General features: G+C 29.9%; 1 protein-coding gene across 33 annotated transcripts in view; it reads left to right on the top strand.

The window, feature by feature from the left end:
* LOC107456224 (cAMP-dependent protein kinase catalytic subunit 1) overlaps positions 1-21,633 on the top strand; it is a 428,744-nt gene that overhangs the window by 368,600 nt on the left and 38,511 nt on the right. For 14 of the 33 annotated variants that reach the window (XM_071187753.1, XM_016074037.3, XM_071187750.1 and 11 more), the window contains one exon: positions 12,471-12,545. The exons of 9 other annotated variants lie outside the window; for them this stretch is intronic. In XM_071187753.1, coding sequence (XP_071043854.1) covers positions 12,471-12,545 — 75 coding nt within the window. The remainder of the gene's footprint in view (positions 1-12,470; positions 12,546-21,633) is intronic. 10 more of the 33 variants (XM_016074032.3, XM_016074042.4, XM_071187765.1 and 7 more) reach the window with 3 other exon arrangements.

The following is a 21,633-nucleotide window of genomic DNA, read 5'->3' as shown; positions in this document are numbered from 1 at the left end:
ATATACATATATATAAACATATATGTATATATATATACAGTGAAAAAACCTCCTGTTAAGGACACTCCTGCGAAACGGACGCCTATCAATATTTTTAATTTCCCTGGAATCTTCTATGAGTAAACCATTATGTACATTCTCCGCAAAGCGGACACTCACATATCCGTATGTGGACAGTCATTTTGGCCTTGAAACGTTATTTTCTATCTCTTCAAACCAGACACTACTTTTTCTAAATTTGAAAAAAAAAAAACTATTTCTTCTTTAAATTGAATGGGAGAAACATGCAACTTTTCACCGTTTTTAAAACATGTACATTTTTTGCTTTACCCATAACTAAAAATATTGTTAAGCTATTTCACTACTGAGGAATTAATTTTTCTCCTGTCACCTTGCCTTATCATTGTAAAGAAATTAAGGAAAATGATACTGCTCTCCTGAAATAATTCGGACATCGGCATCTTTTCATCTGGACCACACAGGTTATGCGACCCCTCAAGTTGAAATGACTTCTTAAATGCTCTCAATGCTTCTTCCCCATTGAAAATTTCCTTATTGTTCTTAACAATTTGAAGACTGTATTTAACACAGTTGGGGTGAAAAAGAGTACAGAAATATAAGCTTTGATGTGTTCATATAAATGAAACACTTATTCAGACACTTGATAGCTGATCAATTGTGAATGATCAACTCCATAGGTCCTCATGACTTAACTGTGAATGACTGTAAATCATGGGAGGTTTACTTTCAAGAAGGTATTAACCATGTTCCTTATCAAATGATAGGTATGTGTAAGGGGATGTAAACCTAATAATTGAAACCGACTGAGGACTGAAAGCTCCTCTTCGTTATCGTATGTCTGACTTGAGTAGCTATGCCATAGATTCTCAACCTTTTTAACGTTGTCGCCCCCTCAAGGAGCAAAAAACATTTCAACGCCCCCTTTGAGAAAAATCCAGTTATTTAGAGCACGGGGACGGAGGGAGATGTGCTGAATAATGAGAGGCAATTTTTTTTAAGCTTTAAATTTGCTTGTTTTTTTTTTTTTTCTTTAATTATTTGTACATTAACTCGATAATTTTCTCTACTTGTTACGATCAAAATAAATGCCTCAAATGAAAAAAAATACGAACATCCAAAATTTTTAACACTAAAAAGTAGTATCAACAAAACATTCAAGTAAATATGTTAGTGGGATGATTGTACTTAATGGTTCAGAACCAATTTCTTAAGGCTCGGTTCAATACTTTTAGTGAGATGAAGACACAAATTCCCTCGTTGAACGATTTCGAGTCGATTTTTCCTTTTTGTGACAAGATCCGTAACAGCACTGAATGTGAGTTCGACAAGTTAGGAGGAAGGGAAGGCCGAAGGCCATTAAAAAATTTTTTTAACGATAGTCTACTGTCCAGGATAGAGACGACTGATGTTACCTTTAAACAAAAATTCTGTGAGACGATCACTTATGCAAAGTTTGTATAATTAGAAGTTTATTAGAAGTATAATTAGAAGTTTGACCAATTCCTCGTAAATCTGAACCTCTGCTGCATCAATATTCAAAAAATGGTTCATAACCCATAAACCCATTGAGGAACTTTCAAGGAACAAAACATTTTTAAAACGGTCAGAAAAGTCCATGTGCAAAGAGTAGTAGCCATGGGCAAAGAGTAGGTGTTGACAATATTATTTTTCATCATCAGAGCGAATTTTGCCTGATTGGCTGGACTCATTCCAACCAAAATTCTGCTTCCACAAAGTGAGTTTTTTTAGAAAGGCAGAAATAACTGATTTTGTAGGAATGAAATGGAGCTCGTCGCCTTGAAGTTGTAAATTAACGCATTAAATTTTACAGATAAATCAGCCTATCTGTCTCTCAGAGCTACATCTCTGTTTCGAGGAATTCAAGCACAGAGTCGAAAAGATTTCAATACCTATTGAGACAGAAGCTTTAGGAAAACCAGCAAATCTCGGTGTATGGTAGCAAGCGATTGAATTCTTCATTGTTTTTCTTACACAACTGTCTGAATAATCAATCGTAGAGAGCATTACTGTGAATTTTGTTCACAGCAGATATGGCATATTGTAATGATTGATGCAAACGGTCGTTGAGATTTTTTCCTACTAAATGCTGTCTGTGAATCACGCAGTGAACAGCTAAAATATCTGGTACCTCCCTTTCCAAAAGGGCGATAAGCCCACGATGTCGACCCACCATTGCAGGAGCCTATCAGTGGCAATGGACATAATATTCGCAAGAGGAATGTTTTTCTCTTTAAAATAATCTTTGACTATTAAAAATAGATTTCCCTTCGATATCTATAATCAAGCTTCTTGCAAAAAGCATATCTTGAATAATTTTTCCTGCCTTTACAAACCGGACCTATGCCTGCAGTAAAGCCTACATTACCTGGCAAGGTTGATTCATCAACTTGAAGGGAAAATTCGTTTGATATCAAAAGTTTGCATAAAGAAATTTCAATGTTTTCAGCCATCTCATCATTTCCTTGCCGCACTGTATCGTTGCTTATGGGATATTTTTTTATTACATTGGATGCAGCTGAATGGTGTAAAACTTTTTCTAAAACGTCCTTGACAACCGGCAGTATTACCTCTGCTTCAACGGTACGAGCTTTCCCAGATTTAGCAATAAATTTTGATGCATTATAAGAAGCTATTAGACCATTGTCGCAGTTTTGTGATGAGGTTGCTAGTAACCTTGAAACCAAAGGTGCCTTCAGAAACGTGAAAAAAGATTTTCGTGAAAAATAACAAATCTATATTTTGTTTGTCAGGATGAGTTTTTTGCAAATGCTCCTGCTAAAGGTAAAATTTCATTACCTCATTAGATAAAACTTTGTCACAAAGTAAACACATGGGTAGTTGAGATTGAACAAATCCCAACTTCAAGTACGCTGCACTGTATTGATGACACTTCTTTTTGTTAACCGACATTGTTGGTGGCAGAAAAATACAAACGATGAAAGAAGATCAACTATTTCACAAAATTAATAAATAATTTATGATAAAGAACTAATCCGCACACGTACCTGGCCAAATAAACTGTGAGATCTAATCGAAACTGGGTGAAAAACCGTAAGGAAGCTAATCAAAACCATTATAAGAAACACGGGTCAAATCAAGCATTCATACTGAAAGCGCATGCACTTCAATTTCCACCAAATGGCTTGAATAAGTCAGAGACAAAAACTACTGACTCATGCGCTACTAACCATTGGAGATTAGGCGTCTTATAAGTTCGTTTCTATTGCAGGTGCAAATGGTGTATCGGATAATCTTTATTTATTACATTAATTAAATCTTTTTTTCTTTAATGTTAATTTTAGATTAATTTTATTTATGAAATAATTTTTAATTTAATAATTTTATTTTTAAGTTTTAGAATTAAATTTGAATGACAAAACATGCTCATCGCCCCCAACCACCCAAAACATAACCAACGCCCCCCTACCGCCCAAAACAAGTTCACCGCCCCTCAGCATACTCCCACTGCCCCCGTTGAGAACCACTAATCTATGCTAATAGGTAAATTATATTAATTTATCTGCTGCTACGTCTAGAATTATGTATTTATATCAAACTTCTTTATAAATTCTTTTTTATCTTTCTTAAAATTTAAATAAATATCCTTGTAGATAGTTATTGTAAATTATTTAATTATTTCTACATCTTTGAAAATATTTTAAAAACAATTAACAGAGTTAAACTTCCTTATTAGGGTATCCTTCCCTTAAGCGGACAATAGATGTCAACATAAATACTTCACATATGTCCCTCCCCTTATTCTCTGCATAGAACCAGCTTGATATGTTTCGTAAAAATAAAAATAATTATTTATTTTAATAATTATTAACATGCTAAATTTTCAATTAGGGTTCATGCCAGTATGGCGATAATTTTCTACAAATGTTGCTAAAATTATACGCATGGGCACCAAATCTTTTGTCTTGAAATATGTTTAAAATTTACAAAATTGTAACGAAAAATAGTTTTTTGCACCAAATTCGATGCACTTAAAAAATATTATACTTATTTTATTGTTCTACCCTTGGTATGGAATTCAAATGTGTGGTACAGTCAACCCCGCTTAAAGGAATACCATTGCTTCCAACCAAATCTATGCTGTTAAGCGGGTTATTCGATTAAAAGGGGTGTGCAATATTCAATCTTTAATTCTGAATTTTTGCAAAATTTTACTTTTTAATGGTATTTAATGCATAGTATAGCATTTTGATTAAATAAACTCAGTTTTATGATCAATAAATAATTAAAGTTAAAACTTTCTGCCTTAGTATCACAAAAAATGTCATTTAAAGTTACATAAAAATAAAGCAATGTTAGTGAAAAGTATCATGTAGAAACTAAAATATTATTTGATCCAATCTGCAAAATTCTATAATTGAAGACTGTATTTTTTATCCCGTTTTATTCGCCAATTTATCAAAATTATATATTCTCTTTTAGTTTCGACTAAAATTTTCATGACTTGTGCATATTCCTTTCAAACACATTCAGAATTTTTTTTTTTTAATCGTCGAAACTTGAGAAATTCCTAATTAATGCTCTATTTTAGTTGGGGATTTTTTTGAAATTTATTGTTTCCAAGATTCATTGTTTTGCTTTTATCGATTAATTTAAAATGTTCCTTTTCGCGCTCAACTTGCAACCAACTCAATATTATTCACTGGATTAAGCAATTATTCTACTTAAGAGAAAGACACTCTTTACACTAAGGTTTTTAAAAAAATTTCTTATCAAAGCTAATACGGCATCAAGAGGGGATCAAAAGTCTTGACCTAAAAACAAATCACTCTATCCCTTTTTTATTTACTAAATGATGTTGAGTGAAGTGAGTCAAAGTGGGGTAAAACCCCCTTCGTTTACTTTAGTGTATAATTGGCAGCAAGATTTGATAAATTTTTCAACTTCATCCCAAACACCTACTAATGAATAAGATGTCCCTATTGAAATGACCACCTATCGTATCCTTATCTTAACTGAAAAAGGGAAATTCCATTTTAGCTGGTGAAACATATCTCAAAAAAATGTTGTTTTTTTTTTTCATTTCAGTAGGTACCACTTTTTTATGCAATTAAGCGGGGCCAAAAACAACAAATAACCTTTAAAACGGGGAAGTTTAACATTAGTTTAATATAAAATGACTTGGTTCCATTAAATTTTATTCATATAAGCGGGTTATTCAATTATCCGAGGGGCGATTAAGTGGGGACGACTGTATTCAAATGGGATAACAGAGAGTGGCTGGTACAAAAAATTTTAAACATTGAAATTTCATATTTTATTCGTAAAGTGGGATAATGAGCTAATAATATCACTATAAAATTTAGTCTATCTGAATTTTGCTTCAAAGTAATCCAATTTTACTGCTTAGTTGTGTTACCAACTCTTACACTCTTTTACTTTCTCACTCAAATATAGAGGCATGTACTTTGATTAATGCAGGTAAGCTTTGCAAATTGCATTCACAAACTATAATGAATCTTAGAACTATATTTTGTTAACTATTTGATTGATATAAGATTTTGTTATTTAATTATATGATTTTCTTTATTGTTTTGCATAAGTATTATAATACCTGGCTGGGTACCCAATACAGTCTGAGTTGTAAATTAAACTTTATCCCGGTACTTGGATCCAGCCAGATAACAATAAAATTTTGCTAGGTACCCGGAACTAGCTTGGTGTAAGTGGTGTATGATACTTTTTATTGGGTATCTGGGCCCAGCAAAATTTTATGAACCAGTGCATCTCTGGTCTGGGCTGGTAGTTCAATCTGTCTAAGTTTTGAAGGATGAAATTCAGTTTTAAAAATGGGGGGTAATTAATGCTGTATAGCTGAATTCTTAAAAGTGGAAAAAAAAGTGTGATTGTTCTGTGTAAAGTACACCCAGTAACATCGTTATAGTAATTTAACTATCATAACATTAAAATGGATACTGAAAGTGTGTGGAATTTTACTTTATGTGCTGCAAAGATAACTATTTATAATATTTACAAATGCATTTTGAGTTTTCAAACTTTTGTTGATGCATGTTTCCATATTTTATAATACTTGCATGTATAAAAAATTGTTCATGCCACTTTGTGCTTTATCATGTCAATTGTTCAGATTACATTAATCTTTTTTACTAACATTTTAAGTTTTTTATTTTATTGATAAACTGAAGGTACCATTTGTTTTGTTTATTTTGCCTTTGATTTAAAAATGTTTTTTAAGTTTATAAGTAATGCCTTAGGCATATCTGGTGACAAAAAGTGTTTGAGTATTATTTTATGTGTTTATTAATGCATTTGCAATTTATTTTATGAAAAAAAAATAACATTGTCCTATAAAAATTGTACTAAAAGTATTTTAATCTTTAGAACAATAACACAATTAAAAGCTAGGCACTATTAGCAATTTTTGATTTAATAAATCTGAATTTCATGTACTAATTTGAAATCTTCATTCTTTTTGATTTCCAATTAATATTTGAGTAGTACATGTGCCAACTGAAAAGTATGAGTCTTTAGGGGTCATTCTTTAAAAAAAGGAAAAAATTCTTTTATTAAGTTCACATTTCAGAAGTTAATAGAGGCTGAAATTGGGACTGTTTTGCAACCCCTCAAGGAAGTTTCACTTTATAAAAATGATCTCACAATATAGTTCCACAGCAATTCTCGGGAAAAAATCTCTGAAACGATGTGATTTTACTGTGGCATTGTCCTAAATAGAACAACTTAAATTTGCATGTCGTGATAACGCATTAAAAATATCAGTTTTAAAAAATTTTGTGTAAAAGGCCAAAAAAATTATTCAACGATGTGAAGTTACGATGGATTCTTCATGAATTGAGCGGGTCATTGAATAACAATGTAATAACACCCTATTAAAAATATGAAAAATCATGTGAAATGATTGAATTGTTATGAATCTAACGTGTCAGAAAGCGATTACCGTATATTCCGGCGTATTAACGTGCACTTTTAATACAAAAAATAACATTGGAATGTACGGGTGCACGGTATACGCCGAATATTGAAAATATAGATTTAAAAAATTTAAATATAGAAAAATACTTTTATTTTAAGGAAATAACATACCTTTACCTATATACTTTATTGATTTTCGTTATTACGTAAATAGTTCATTATATTCGTCTTCTGTTATTTCTTCAGGCACATCATCACAATCGGTTTCATCTTCATTATCTGTGTTACCCTCATCCATAAATAAACAGTCATCTTCTGATCCGTCCAGATTATTTGAAATGCTACATTTTTTTTAATGATTTTCTAACCATCTCAGGCTTAGTTTCATCCCATGCTTTTAATATCCATTCGCACACTGTTTCCAAACTTGCATGGCGCATATGTCCTCCTTTTGTAAAGGTTTTCTCGCCCTCCAACATCCAAGTGTTCCACTGTTTTTTTAAATTGGCTTTAAATGGTTTGTTTAAGCAGACATCCAATGGCTGAAGAAATGGTGTCAATCCGCCCGGAATAACTGCCATATCGGTGTTACATTTTTTCAAAAAATTTATTATCTGTAAGGTGGGACCAAGACATGTCCCACACTAAAAGGCTTTCTGGTTTTCTATAGATACTAGACGAGATATTGCACATGTACAATCCAAATTTTCGTGCGTGTTATACGAAGAGTATATCTTAAAATTTAAAATAAGTTATTAGAAATTACGGGTGCGCGTCATGCGCCGGAATATACGGTACTCAAAATCAAAATTTGCCTGTCTTAATGATATCCTATTATAAATATCAAAATTTAGAAAACTATGTGAAAAAAGATAAAAAATGATAAACAACTTCAAAAGTAATAATATTTTATAAAAAATGTCAGAATTTGAAAAACCATATGTAAAGAGCAGAAAAAATTACTTAACTATGATCAAAGGAACTGAAATTATGATAGGATCATCACTAAATCTTAAACACGAAATTCTGCAAGAATATCCTACTTTAAGGTGCAATGTTTAATTAATTGGCATAAAAGAGTAGAAAAGCCTCATGCAAGTTATTTAAAAGTATATGTAACAGAGGGGATAAATTAAATCCCACATTTTTGACATGAACTGCTATAATTTTTAAAAATATATCACATTTCAAAGTAAAATAAATTATCATAAGAGATTTAAAATTGCAAACACATTTTATTTAGTCCAAATAATGCATCATAACAGAGAGCACATGAAATGTAACAAATTTGACAAATAGTTAAGAGGAAATATCACTGTCAAAAGTGATACTCGTTTGTTTAAAGTTAGAGTTCACAGCACTACTATAAAATCTGACATATGAGACATCTTTTATTGAAGAAATAATTATTTGAGAAAGTGTGAAGTGAGTGTATTGAGTGAAGATTATTAAGTTCTCACTAAAGTTTACTTGTAAAACACACTTAATAGGATTCTGCCTAAGCTGCTTAAAATAAATACTCAGATTATGTTGATTTTTCCTAGCAGTGTAATATAAATTTTTCTAATTGGTCCTCAAACTGATCAATTACATCGGACACTGTGCCTCAATTAAAAAATCGCACATTCTTTGCTACTGTTATTTTTGTTCCACTGATACCACTTTACAGGCTCTTGTAACTAATGATAAAAAATTGTTTTTACAAACTGCTTAAAAAGAAAAATTCTTAAGTTTTTCACTCATATTTTTCATACAATCACTTGAGCAATTACCACAAGTGGCTATATTTAGTAATTCTATGTCAAGTAAATCAACTGTAATATCAGGCAAACAACTGTGTGATTTTAATTGTAAATTCACATTTTCATAAATAGCACATACTACATGCACATGTGGTGTTTTATCTACGCATAAAATAAGGATAGGTCGTAGTACAGCAAACTTAGATTTGGCAATTTTTATGTTTGGATGCAACTGCTTTAACAAGAATAAAATTCTCAGAAAATCCTTGTGAATTTTATTTTTAATCCCTTAATGTTAATTTTACTTCTTGCATATTTTGTTATCTCAGGAATTTTTTTAAGGAAATTGAAGAAAAAAAAAATTAACAACTATTTATTTTATTGAATAATAGTGGAAAAATTTTGAATTGTAAGATATAAAAATGTAAACATCATTTAAAAAAATTTAATTTGATATGGCAAAATACAAAATTTGAATGAAATCTGTCTTATAGTTCCTTTAAAATTGAATTTTGAAAAAGTAAGTTATTTAAACTTGATATGAATTGATGATAAATTCAGAAGCCATATATTTCTATAATTATTTGTTGCATATTTGTTCCGCAATTGTTGTAATAAAATATTTTTGGGTGGAGTTCCTCTATTATTGATTCCTGACTTTCACCTGGTTTGAAATGTAGTAAAATACCGTATATTTCGAAATATATCCCGAGAAGTTTTAGAAAAGTTTTGAAAAAAGTTTGGTGGTCATCTTATAATGGGATAAAATAACTTTAAAAAATTCCAGCAAAAATACTTCTCTTTTTGTCAATTGTAAATATAGTGAAATGTGTATACAAAACATAAAAATACATAAAATAGTAGTTGAAAAGGAATGCCTTTATATAAAAATTGAAAAAAGAAACACATGAAGAAAATATTGTTAAAAGAATACTGCTTTTTAATCTTCTAATTATGAATTTAGAAGGTCTATGCTTCTTTTACCCACTGTACAACTGTTATTAGATCTACCTTATCAAAAGAGAGAGGGCACATTTTTATTTCCAAGTGTAGCATGCCTTATTTTGTTACATCGGCTTATATGAGAGTTTTAAATTAGGGGTGAATTTCCAAATTAAAATCGTACACTCCTGCTTATACATGGATGGGCTTATATTTGGAAATGTCCGACAATCATTCATAGATTTTTTTAAATGGTAAATTGAGGGATCATCCACTAAGTTAATTAATTTTGTTGAAAAATGTTAAGCAGCATATTCGAATTCCCTACTTTAAAATATGATTACAGAAATCTGGAACTTCATTACAAATTTTAATTAAATATTGATTTTAGGAAATAATAACTAATTGATGCTGCTTATTTTTTTAATCCATCAGTACTAAAAAAAATTTCTATATGTTGATTTCAAACTATTATAAATGTAGTTCAGTTCTCCATTAATAAATTATATTGGTAACTGTTATTTTTCTGTTCTGAGAAAAGTAATTATGAAATTTAAAAAATACCATACCCTATGGTTCTTTTGCAATAAAATGTCCTTTTTTCACTTAAATAGAGCAAACTTTTTTAAATTACACTTTTGCTGTTTTTGAAAGTAGTCTGTTATATGTATATTGTTTAAAAAATATCCTGCCTATTTATTTATTTATTATTTTTTTTATGTTGATTTGTTTTCCTCCGCCCACTATGAAGCTAAGACCCATTTGCTGTTAAAATTTAATTTTTTTTTCCCCTAAGAAAATCTTTTCAAGTGTTATACATTTTTGTGTACTTTGAAAAAGTAAGCTTCCATTGTGAAAAAGCCATTTGATATAAAATTTCTAAGAAATTTTTAGAGCCATAATTTTAATTAAAATCAAGTTCGAGCTAATGTTAAGGTTGTTGTGGCCAGTTCCTTGATTCTCTAAACCCCTGCGGCAGAATTTTTTTGTGCTTTCTGCGACAAACTTCTCCAGCACTAATATCTTTCTGCAAGATACTTTTAATAATAACTAATATTCATGTTATTAATTAAATTTAAAGTAGCAGAAATGTTTCATTTACAAGAGAAAAGAAAAAAAACTATTTGGATATAATAAAATTGTATGTATTTTTTTAAAAAATGAATATGTAATATTTTTTTATTCCAATTTCATGGGTGATATTATCACATTTTGCAAGAGGAAAACACACTAATTATTTCTTTTTGTCGCATTTCGTAATTCTTCATCACATAAAAAAATAATTAAAAATCGTAAAATCTGTAAAAGAAAACGAAAATATTTTCATTTTTATTTTTCCCGAATAAGAATTAAAAAATCAAGCATTACTTCCCCTCTGATGCGTGCAAAATGCGTCTTTTGAATATAATTGTGAATGTGTGTTTCAGACATTTCTACAGAGAAGAAGTTTTTTGCTTCAATATTCTTTATTTTTCTCAAATGAGATTGGAAAAATTACGAACATTTCTTTCCCCTTCGATGTGCGAAAAAGAGATCTTTTAAAAATAATTTTATTGGGAAAAAATGTAGAACATTTTTGTAGAAAAGAAATCTAAATTTTTTTACTTTCTGCAACAATTCTTTCTGCAAGAACTCTGTAACATTCTGCGACAATGTTGCCGTGATTCTGCCATGGGGCTCTAAACTAACTTTTCCACTATTTTGCACATCTGCACATTCATTTATGTTTGACCAACAGGGGTCATTATATCGAGCCTTAACTGGGTATTTATTGAAAACTTCATGGTAGTATAAATTGTTAATGTTACAGATCATTTCACTTTGCTCCTGATTACTAGTAAATAAATCACTTTCTAATTCCCACTTCTATATTAGAAAAAATAAATTTTAATTGCGGAAAATTTCTTTTAAAAATAATCTTCACATGAGGGCTCTTTCATTAACACTTTCACCTCATCAATGCTTTTTAAGTCTATTTAGTTTTAAGGTGGAATATTTTTTATTAAATTTTTAATTTAATTTAATTGTTGAATTCACATCCTATGTAATGAAACTTTCAACATTTCATTTCATGTAATCGTAAAATATCTTCCCTCAAACTTGTTGATTCTAATAATAGATTATGTGTGATAGGTGGAGCTTTCTTCATTGTGTACATTTCAGTCAATCCTCAAACTAGGTAGGCAGGAAAGAAGTTCATCCGATTCTATTTAAATTTGGCGTATCTATTCCTCTAGCAATCATGTGTTGAGTAGAAAAATCCTTTTCCCTGCATAGGGCAAACCAGGTTTAATTAGAGTTTGAGGCTGCCTGAAAATAACAGTTTGTGCTTAACATTGCTACATCATAAAATGTAAAATTATGTCTTGTCTATTTTTCAGAGACAACTTGAACTTCTGGGCAAGTTTCTTTTTACCTTATGTATATTTCTTGCTCTTTCTTCTCACCCTCTCTATGTTTCTAAACAAATGTCGGTTTTTGAAATTAAAAAAAAAAAAACTATGCAATGTTGGTTTATTAGAAATTGACACAGTTTTGTTCTAAATTAATACCTGGGAACAAAATATTTTAACTTCCCCTTTACACACAGAACACTTAGATTTGATAGCAAAAACACCTGCTTGTTGCAGTTCCAAAAATAAATTTTATGTAATAAACTGAACTATATTTTTATATTTTAAGGTTTATGTTTTTTTTTTTTTTTGTGCTTTGTTGTCACCAGATATGGCATTTCTTCGTTATTTAAAAAAAAAATTGTATGTATTTTTTTCCAAGAGTGGTAGCTTTTCTTTAAGTTATGTTTCTATTTGTTTCAATAACAAGTTTCGTTTCTAGTAGGGAACAACAATACACAGTTTGACATGCCTCCAGACAAGAAACAGTTATCTACAGAAACACAGTGTAAGACAAGTACGTGAATACTGGCACTTTAACCCACTATAATTTAGAAAAAAGATTTGCTGTCCACCACTCATGCAATTATGTTCAGATATAAGGAAAAAAATAGCATGTTTTCAATTTATGTTGCTGAACAAAAGCTTTTAGTTTTATTTTTCTGAACCCAATTGTTATGTATACTTATATTCTGTTCGATTAGAGGGAAGAAGTATTTTTTAATGTTTAAGTAGCACACATTTTGCTGTAAAAAATTAGAAATTATGCACTTATTTTTAGAATTAAAGCAAAAGGTTTAAATTATGTCTTTTACTTATTTTTTGGAAAGATCAAGATATTTACGTTTAATCTATTACTTATGTAAGAACTTGCTCATGCTGCTGAATATGTTGGGTTCATTCTAGGTGTAGTTTGTGGGGTGCACCGCATGCCCTTTGATCTCGATTACTTACTCCTAAATATAGTGAACTCTCGCTACAATAGTATTTCATGTTTCAAATGAACTTGTATTGAATTAATGTTATCCGCCGCACAATATTCTGATATTCTCTAAAGCAATAAATACCTGTAAAAATTTTTTTTTAAAAATCCAATGTTATTTTCTCCCTTCATTATGATACAATGGTTTTCAAATACTGAAAAATATTCTTATTTTATAATCTTCTGCTATTTCTTATGTCTTTTCTAACAGAAGACTTGCTTTTGATTTTGTACTTATTCCTTTTCACTAATGTAAGAATTGCTATTGTTCAGATTTAATGCACCTTCCTTATATTCTTATGACTACAAAAAGTGCTGCCCTTTCAGAAAAATTTCTATTTCTGAAAGTTACAGATGTAACATTCCAATCTGATTTTTATTTTCCTCTCATGTTAAAACCTGATCTGTCAGGAATGACCACACACATCATGTAACAAATCAAATGCTTTTATACTTCAGGCAGATGGAGTTGGAGAATTTAATGAAAACTTTTCAAATTTAAAGTCTGAAGCTTGTTTGATTTTTAAACAAAGTACCTGATATTCGTTATTTTCACAATTTTATTTTACCTTAAGATGTCAGGACAAAAACCTACGATTTATAAAAATACATATTAATTCTAGGAATAAACTGGATACCAGCCCTACTATAGGTCAGATTTTCATTACCTAGTTATTACTCAGACCCGGTCAATTTTACAGGGTATCTAGTGCCATGTAACACAGATTTATGTTCGACACACTTATTTAAATTTACGGTAACCTTAAAACTATTTATAAATATTGTAGTTTTATAAATCCTTGTTTTTCATTGCTTTCTTAAAAATCAAGCTGAAATAACTGGTGTATGGACAACATATTTTACTCTTGAGCAGTACTTAAACTGAATTATTTTAACTAAATTAATATGAATATTAAATAAATACAAAATTAAAAATAAAGAATTGCATTTGTATTATTTAAAGTTGATCATAATGAATAAAATTCAAACATAATTACAGAAAAGTATACTGTTTGTGTATTACTTCAATACTAAATTTGTGTTCAGCAAATTATTAAATGTAATTCTGTTTTTATTATTTCTGTTTGCTGGCTTAACATTTTATAGAAGTATGATTAACTGTTGTAAACTAAATACAAATATTTTCTTTGAAATGACTTTAATTTTTCTAATACTATCACTAATTTAAATATCATTAAAGATGAGTTTCTTGGTTAATAAAAGTGTATGTTAATACCAAACCAATTGTTTTAACAAAAATTGATTAAAAATTTTTTTTTGTATTTTTTATTTTAGAAACAGAACACAATACTTCTTACAAAACATAACAAAAAAACTGATTTGAAAATATTTTTTTACATTTTTATTGCATTTATATTGAAAATAGGCACATATGAACAAAATAGGCCATCGGTAACTTTAAACAAAATTTTAGTAGAAAGTATGTTTCTTACTTATTAGCTCAGTTAATTCAATTTCTAACCAGTCTGGTTAACCTTATCTTACAGTTGGGAATTTTTGTGGCTTTTTTTTCTCTGAAATATGAATCTGTGTATATGGATTTCATCTTAGTTTAATATGTCAGGTTTCTTTGATTTGAAAATCACATGTCACGTTAACTTTAATGTCTTTAATGCTTAATTATTTGTTATTTTCATTTTATTACTGTAGAAGTGTTTAGTTTCTATCATTGCCCTTTAACTTATTATGTGTAAATTTATTGCTAATAGGCTAAATTTAATCACATTCACTTATATTCTCTTAGAATAGCAAATCCCTTATCAGAGTTCATATTAACAGAACTTCCAAAGTAGACATTGTGGTTTCCTTTAAGAAGATTTAAGATTCATTACTTCACCTAGTTGTTTTTTTTTTTTTTTTAACTATTTGTTTTGACCTGATTTTTCCACATTGTTGTGGTATACATTTTATCTTGCTTCTGTGCTTCATACTTGACTGCATTGAATACTGTTTACATTCTGTTTCTTTGCAAATGTGAATAAAGTTAATTTTTCAGTTGCCTTATACTACAAGTTTGATTGTTTTACTTTCAAATGTTTTCATTATAAAAAATTCATATTTCTAATAGATAGTGGTATAATTAATATTTAAATATATATTGTGATTAAAAAATTACATGAGGTGTTTGCACTCTTGTCTGATAATCCTTGCTAATTGGATCTAACTTCAACTCAGTTTACTATACGGATTTTACTATCATTACTATTAAACAGATTTTACTATCATATATACTTTACTTACAAAATTGCAATCGTACATTATGATTTACCTACATACTTAATATCCAAATTATAGTTTTGACAATTTACTCTGCTATTAATGTTGAACCATTCAATACAATATGCTGTCTAACCTATGAAATTATATTTATTACTGCTATCTACATGATAATTAGACTATTACTATCTAAGACATTCATTTTCACTCACAATTTTTTTCTGAAATTCTTTTAAAGTGCTTAAAAGGTAAAACAAAATTATTAAAACAAGATTCGATTGGATGATCCTATTTTTAGAGAAACTCCCTGATTTTTGTAGCATCTCCTAACTCTTGAAAAAAAAATTATATACGATGGTTGTCCATAAAATAAGGTTCCCGAGGAGCTGCGGACACTAGGCGCTGTTAAGCGGGATTTGGCGAGACTGATGTGTAGCTTGGCTCCCTTTCACCCAGTTCCCGTCCCGGCGAGCGGACATGATGGAGCTTCCATTTGTATTTCACGCCAGGTGCGAATTACACTGTGATTTGTTTTGTGTGTGCGAAAAACGTTCCTCCGGTGGACATTCATTCCCAATTGTGTGAAGTGTACGGAGATGAGTGTATGAGTGTGCAACATAATGGTGCAGAGAATTCAAAGACGGACGTCCATGACTAACAATGGTCTGGCCGGCCATCGTTTTTGGACGAAACAATTGCGAAAGTGGAAGAAGCAATGCTGATTGATCGAAGGGTGACGGTTCGGGACCTCAGCGAGATGATCCCTGATGTCAGCAAGTCCTGCATTCACAACATTTTGAGAAACCGCATAGGATATGCCTAGGTTTGTGTAAGTGGGTCCCGAAAATGCTGACGGATGACAACAAACGGTAACGTGTGGAAGCAGCCCGCGAATTTCTTCATGCCTACGAAACCGATAGCGAGGAATTTTTTGACTCTGTCGTCACTAGAGACGATACCAGGGTCCACTACATGACACCAGAAACAAAAGAACAATCCCGTCAGTGGAAACATCCAGGCTCGCCGAAGAAGTTAAAGCAAATTCTGTCTGCTGGCAAAGTGATGGCGAGTGTCTTTTGGGACAGGGAAGGGCTGTTGTTGTGCGAATTCCTGCCTATCGGCACAACAATTAATGCGGATTGCTACTGTCAGACGTTGAAGAACCTTCGCCGCTCGATTCAAAGCGAGAGGAGAGGCATGCTCGCAAATAGAGTGCGTCTCCATCAGTACAACGCTAGTCCGCACACCACCCGCATGGGTGCAAATCTTCCGTCCTCAGGACGGATTTCCGTCTTTCGAAAATGTCCGCGGACGGAAGTAAGACGGAAACAAGACTGACTCGAAGACGGAAATCGGAAATTTTTTTTTCTGTCCTTAAAAATATTTTTTAGGTCTACATTATTGGTCTACTTTCTTATGTCCTGTTGTTATTTTATCAAAAGACAGATGAATAAATATTTTTTGTACAGTATTTAAACTTGATGTATTATGATAAAGCTTTCTTTGATAGTTTGCATATGTCGAGGGGGTATTGTGTATGTTAGGTATTTCAGTCAAAAAATTTTCTGTCTTGGCATTTTTTCCAACTTGCACCCATGACCGCCCGTGTCACAACTGATCTCATCAACAGATTGGATGGAATACTGTCACACACACCCCTTACAGCCCAGACTTGACCCCCAGTGATTACCATCTCTTCCCTGAATTGAAGAAACGCTTGGGGAGGGACGCATTTCACAACTGAAGAAGAGCTGAAAGAAGAGGTTTTAAGCTATCTTCGCAGAGCAACGGCAGAGTTCTACGACTCAGGCATAAAGAAGATGGTACACCGCATGCAAAAATGCATTGATCTAAACGGCGATTATGCCACAAAAATAGAGGGTAGTCTAAGCTTTCCAAACATGTATTATTCAATGCCAGTAAACATGTTTTTCTTTGTGAAAATTCGTTGGGAACTTCATTTTATGGACAACCCTCGTGTTTATATGTATGAATCCCCTTTTTCAAAAATCAAAAAATTCTTTGAAAAGAACTTTTTACATTAAAAAATTACAAGTAGAAAAAAATATCTTTCATAAAAGAATGATTAATTTTCTGAAAATTTTTCTGTATAATTATTTATTGGCTTTTCAATAAATTAAATTTGTCAGCAATTTCTATATCATCTCTAGTTTGTTAGGAATTTAAAATTCTCTTATAGTCACTACTTATTTTCTTGAAATTAAAGTAGTAACTAAAAGAAATCTCTGATTATTTGAAACATAATTCGATTAAATAACACATTATTACATATTTAAATTTCCTTTCCCTTTTTTTTATTTTTTTTTATTCATTTCTAAAATTATTAAAGCTGCATCAAAAAATCAACACTCATTTCTGTTCTCTAAATTTAAGTGAACTTGACTGTAGTAAAATTTTACATGAAAAATAAAATTTATTTAAAATTTTAGTACTAAATAGCTCAGAGCAATGAGCCAATTATTGCAGCCAATAATAAAATGAGAAACCCAATGACTTTTTAAACTCTTAGCACCAAAATTATTTCTAAATACCACAAGTTTACTTTCGCTGCAATATAAATAGGTTTTCCATTAATTTATTGTATAGAAGTATGGTGCATGGTTAAGGTATTCATGTTTATCAATATGTTTTGTTTTTTTTTAAAGGAGAGAGAGAGACAACTGACTTTTTAAAAAAGTTCAATTTTCTCTGAGAGTTTACTTACTAGATAGTAAATATGCTAAAATAATGTTTCAAATTATAAGAGATATCCTGAAACATTGACCAGCGCAATATTCTTGGTTGTGGTGAAATATATTGTCCTATTTCAAGCCTGCAAAAGAGTTGTCAATCACAAAAAAAAGTCAAGACAATGATCAGATTAAATGTTTCAAGCAGTAATGTAAATGTTCAAATGTTGCAGCAAATTGACACATTTAATTTTGTTGTCTTTGCAACTGTGGACATTCCAGAAGTGCAAAACATTTAGAATACAACTTAGAATTCAATAACTTTCAGGTGCCAGGAAAGCTACTTAAAGCATAAATTTAATTATAATATGCATTAAAAAAAGATTTATACTGCTATAAAGTCAAAATGAAACTTCAGTTCTATTTTTAGTATTCTGTATTATATCAATTCTGTATTACCTCTTGTAAAACCAATTGTCATATAGTAACAGGAAAATGTGGCAACATGTAAAAATTTGCTTTTTTTGGAGCTATATATTATATATATCCATGTGATTTATATAATTTAAAGGATGCTATTTATCTTAATGTTTTGGTTTGTTTTTGCATCAATAAAACCAACTTTTGTTCAAGTAATTAACAAATCCTTCATACTATTCATTTCACCTAATTTATAAATTTAATCAAGACACTACTATGTGTTTATTTTACATAAAAATATATATATGTTTTAAAAAGAAAAGCTCATTTACGCTTTGATAATATTAAAATATCTTGGATACCATATCTTCCCACCGTCATGTCATCCTGAATAGTGTTATGAAGTGCTTTGTAATAGTGTCTCAATAATAAAAGATACATAAGGTAGGTAGTCCCAAAATTGTTGTAAGAACTGTAAAGCATGCTTGCTCCATGTCAAATATACTCTAATAACAAGATTTTTGTAACTGTTGAAATTAAATACACCTTATTTTATAGTAAAAAACTTTGAGCTTGAATTCAAAAGTGATTTTGATTCTACTATTAAGGTATATTTAAGGATGGAATTAAAAAAAAAAATTATATTTCCTTTTTTCTATCTTTATAGTTTTACTGAGTTGAGAAATATTTCTTAATTTAAATTACTTTTATCATATTATATTTAATGTACTAAGCATTTTTGTTACTAGTTGTTATATCCTATAAATTTTTCTGTAAAGTAAGTTTTTGATAGTTACATATATAAACTTATCCTAAAAGAAAATTTCTTTACTTAATTATTTAACTTTATCTATAACTTAATATACATAAAACAAGTCACTATAAAATATTTTTTTACGATTTTATTTGTATAGTGGAAACAGATATATTTTTCTCGTTCTATCAATATTGGGCATAATTCATGGGAAATTCTTCAGTATAAAGTGTTATGAAATGTAATATGCAATACATTTTTTTATATTATAGGAAATTGTATTGAAATACATTGTTAATAATTACTATCTCTATTATTTAATGTTAGCAAGAGGCTGCTGCCAGCAGTGTGCTCAATACACCTCTCTTCAAATAGACTTTCCTATTATATTGATGTTAATTTATTGATGTTCTAATCATATATATATAGTAAAAAGAGAAATAGGGGCAAAATTTATCAGTAAGAAACAAAGCCAAAATAAAAATAATAAACTTCATTTTCTCTCAAGGGGTGAAGTAGACTTTGTAAAATAGCAATTGCCTAACACATAGAGTCTCAACAACTTAACTAGACTTATAATTTTTCTTTTTTATTGAAATATGGCATAAGACAATATTTTGACAATGAACTGTATAGCTTCATCTATAAATTCGGTTAAAAAAAAACGATTTGTAGTTAGTAAATAATTAAATCAGTGTAGCATGTTTTTTTCTCTCTTACATATATAAGTATTTTTAATACTTTATTTTCAAATCGATTACACTGTTTTCTTCCTTACATTGGTTAAATTTCTTTCTCAACTTTCTTTTTAATTTATTAACAGTGGGTCTGTTCCAAGACATCGTTTTTGGAGCCACTCCAAATTTCTTCCACTTTTGAAAAGTTTACCGTTAATGATTGTTAGTCATTTAGTGTTGAATTTTTGATTGATACAATTCATAATTTTCTCATGTCATTATTCTTTAATACAAATTTTTTATCAATATTTTAAAGATATCTTTCAGAAACCTGCAAAAAACAAGTTAAAATCTTAAAGAATAATAAAATACAACTCAACAATTTTTACAAACTTAGAAAACATTCTTACTGAATATGGTTTGATTGTTTTATATGAATTTTTATTTCGATAATAAAGTATGCCAAAAAATATTGTCAGTGCAACGTTGAAAACATTTTGCATTAAAATAAAGTTTGTTTTCAAAACATTTGAATTCCTCATAAAATTGTCTATTTATAACAAAAAGAAAAGGAAAGAATATCTCCACTCTTTTCTTAAGATGAAAACCAATTAAATGTTTGTTTTTGAACAGCATCATCAGAGCCGTTTTAAGCGGACTCCAAAAACTCTGTGCCAGAGAACTGACCCATTGATTAAATTATTATCTTTAACTGAAATAAATTTTCTTATCTTATAAATAATAAGTCAATTATTTACTTTAGCATAGTAAAGATAGAAACAGGTAAAGAGCAAGAGCGATATAAGCAGCAGCAGAGTTCATTCCAAACAGAATGAAGACGCATGGTTGCTGTTTGTACTTTGGTTAAAATATTTTTACCGCTTTCGAGCTCTAATATGTGTGTTTGCTTATATATATTCGTAAAAAGTAATGTTTACCATCATAAAGGAATACATCCTGAAAAGAACCATTATGTTTTAACATAAAAAAAAAATTTCTATGATCATGTTGAAGTTATATTAGCACACATTGAAATAGAAATCTGGATTGTGTTCCTCTGTCAAAATTTGATTTGTTAGGGCTAAATATTTTTTCTTAAATAGAATTTAATAAACTATGATGACTAAAAGTGGTTGGAATTTTAAGCAATTAGTAATTTTAAAAAAATACTATATGGCACTATTAGCACTAAACTATAAAAATTGAAACTTATGGAGTAAAAAGCCAATTACTGAATCAAAAGGTTCATGTTTTTATTAGATATTTACAATTAGCAAAAATTTATGTTTTTTGATAATTTCGTAACTTGTGTTTACTTATGATAGGTTTTTGACAGTGTGATAAAAGCAAATATCAAATTCAACCCTTATATTTTCATAAGTTTTAATTTCAAAAGTAAGATTTGCACGAATACATAGTCTGCCCTTCAATCTTTGATAACGAAGTGTAATATAATAGATTTTACTGAGTATTATTTTGATAATTGGGCAGAAGTAGAGACTCCATATTCTTCATGTGTCTTCATTTATAATTTCAAAACTAATAGTATTTAACAAACATTCAGTCATCTCCATGAAAAGTGAAACCTTGTTAAAATTAAGATACATGGGTCCAAAAGTAATGTCACCGACTAGATTTGAAAATATCTATTGTTCCAATCTGTACTACACGTTGTTGTTGACCAGTGTTTTCACTACAGCGCGAGAATCTTGCATATTGTTTTCTTTTCTCGCATTAAAAAATTATTACCACTAGAAATTCGCGCATTCTATAAAATCTATTTCAAAATTCTCACATTTCGAAAAAAACTTTGAATTGCGCCATTTAGAATTAAATTCGTTTCA

Source organism: Parasteatoda tepidariorum, chromosome X1, assembly GCF_043381705.1.
Source record: "Parasteatoda tepidariorum isolate YZ-2023 chromosome X1, CAS_Ptep_4.0, whole genome shotgun sequence".
Classification (NCBI taxonomy): Eukaryota; Metazoa; Arthropoda; class Arachnida; order Araneae; family Theridiidae; genus Parasteatoda; species Parasteatoda tepidariorum.
The sequence above is the reverse complement of the archived record's forward strand: the minus strand, read 5'-3'. Positions and strand labels throughout refer to the sequence as shown.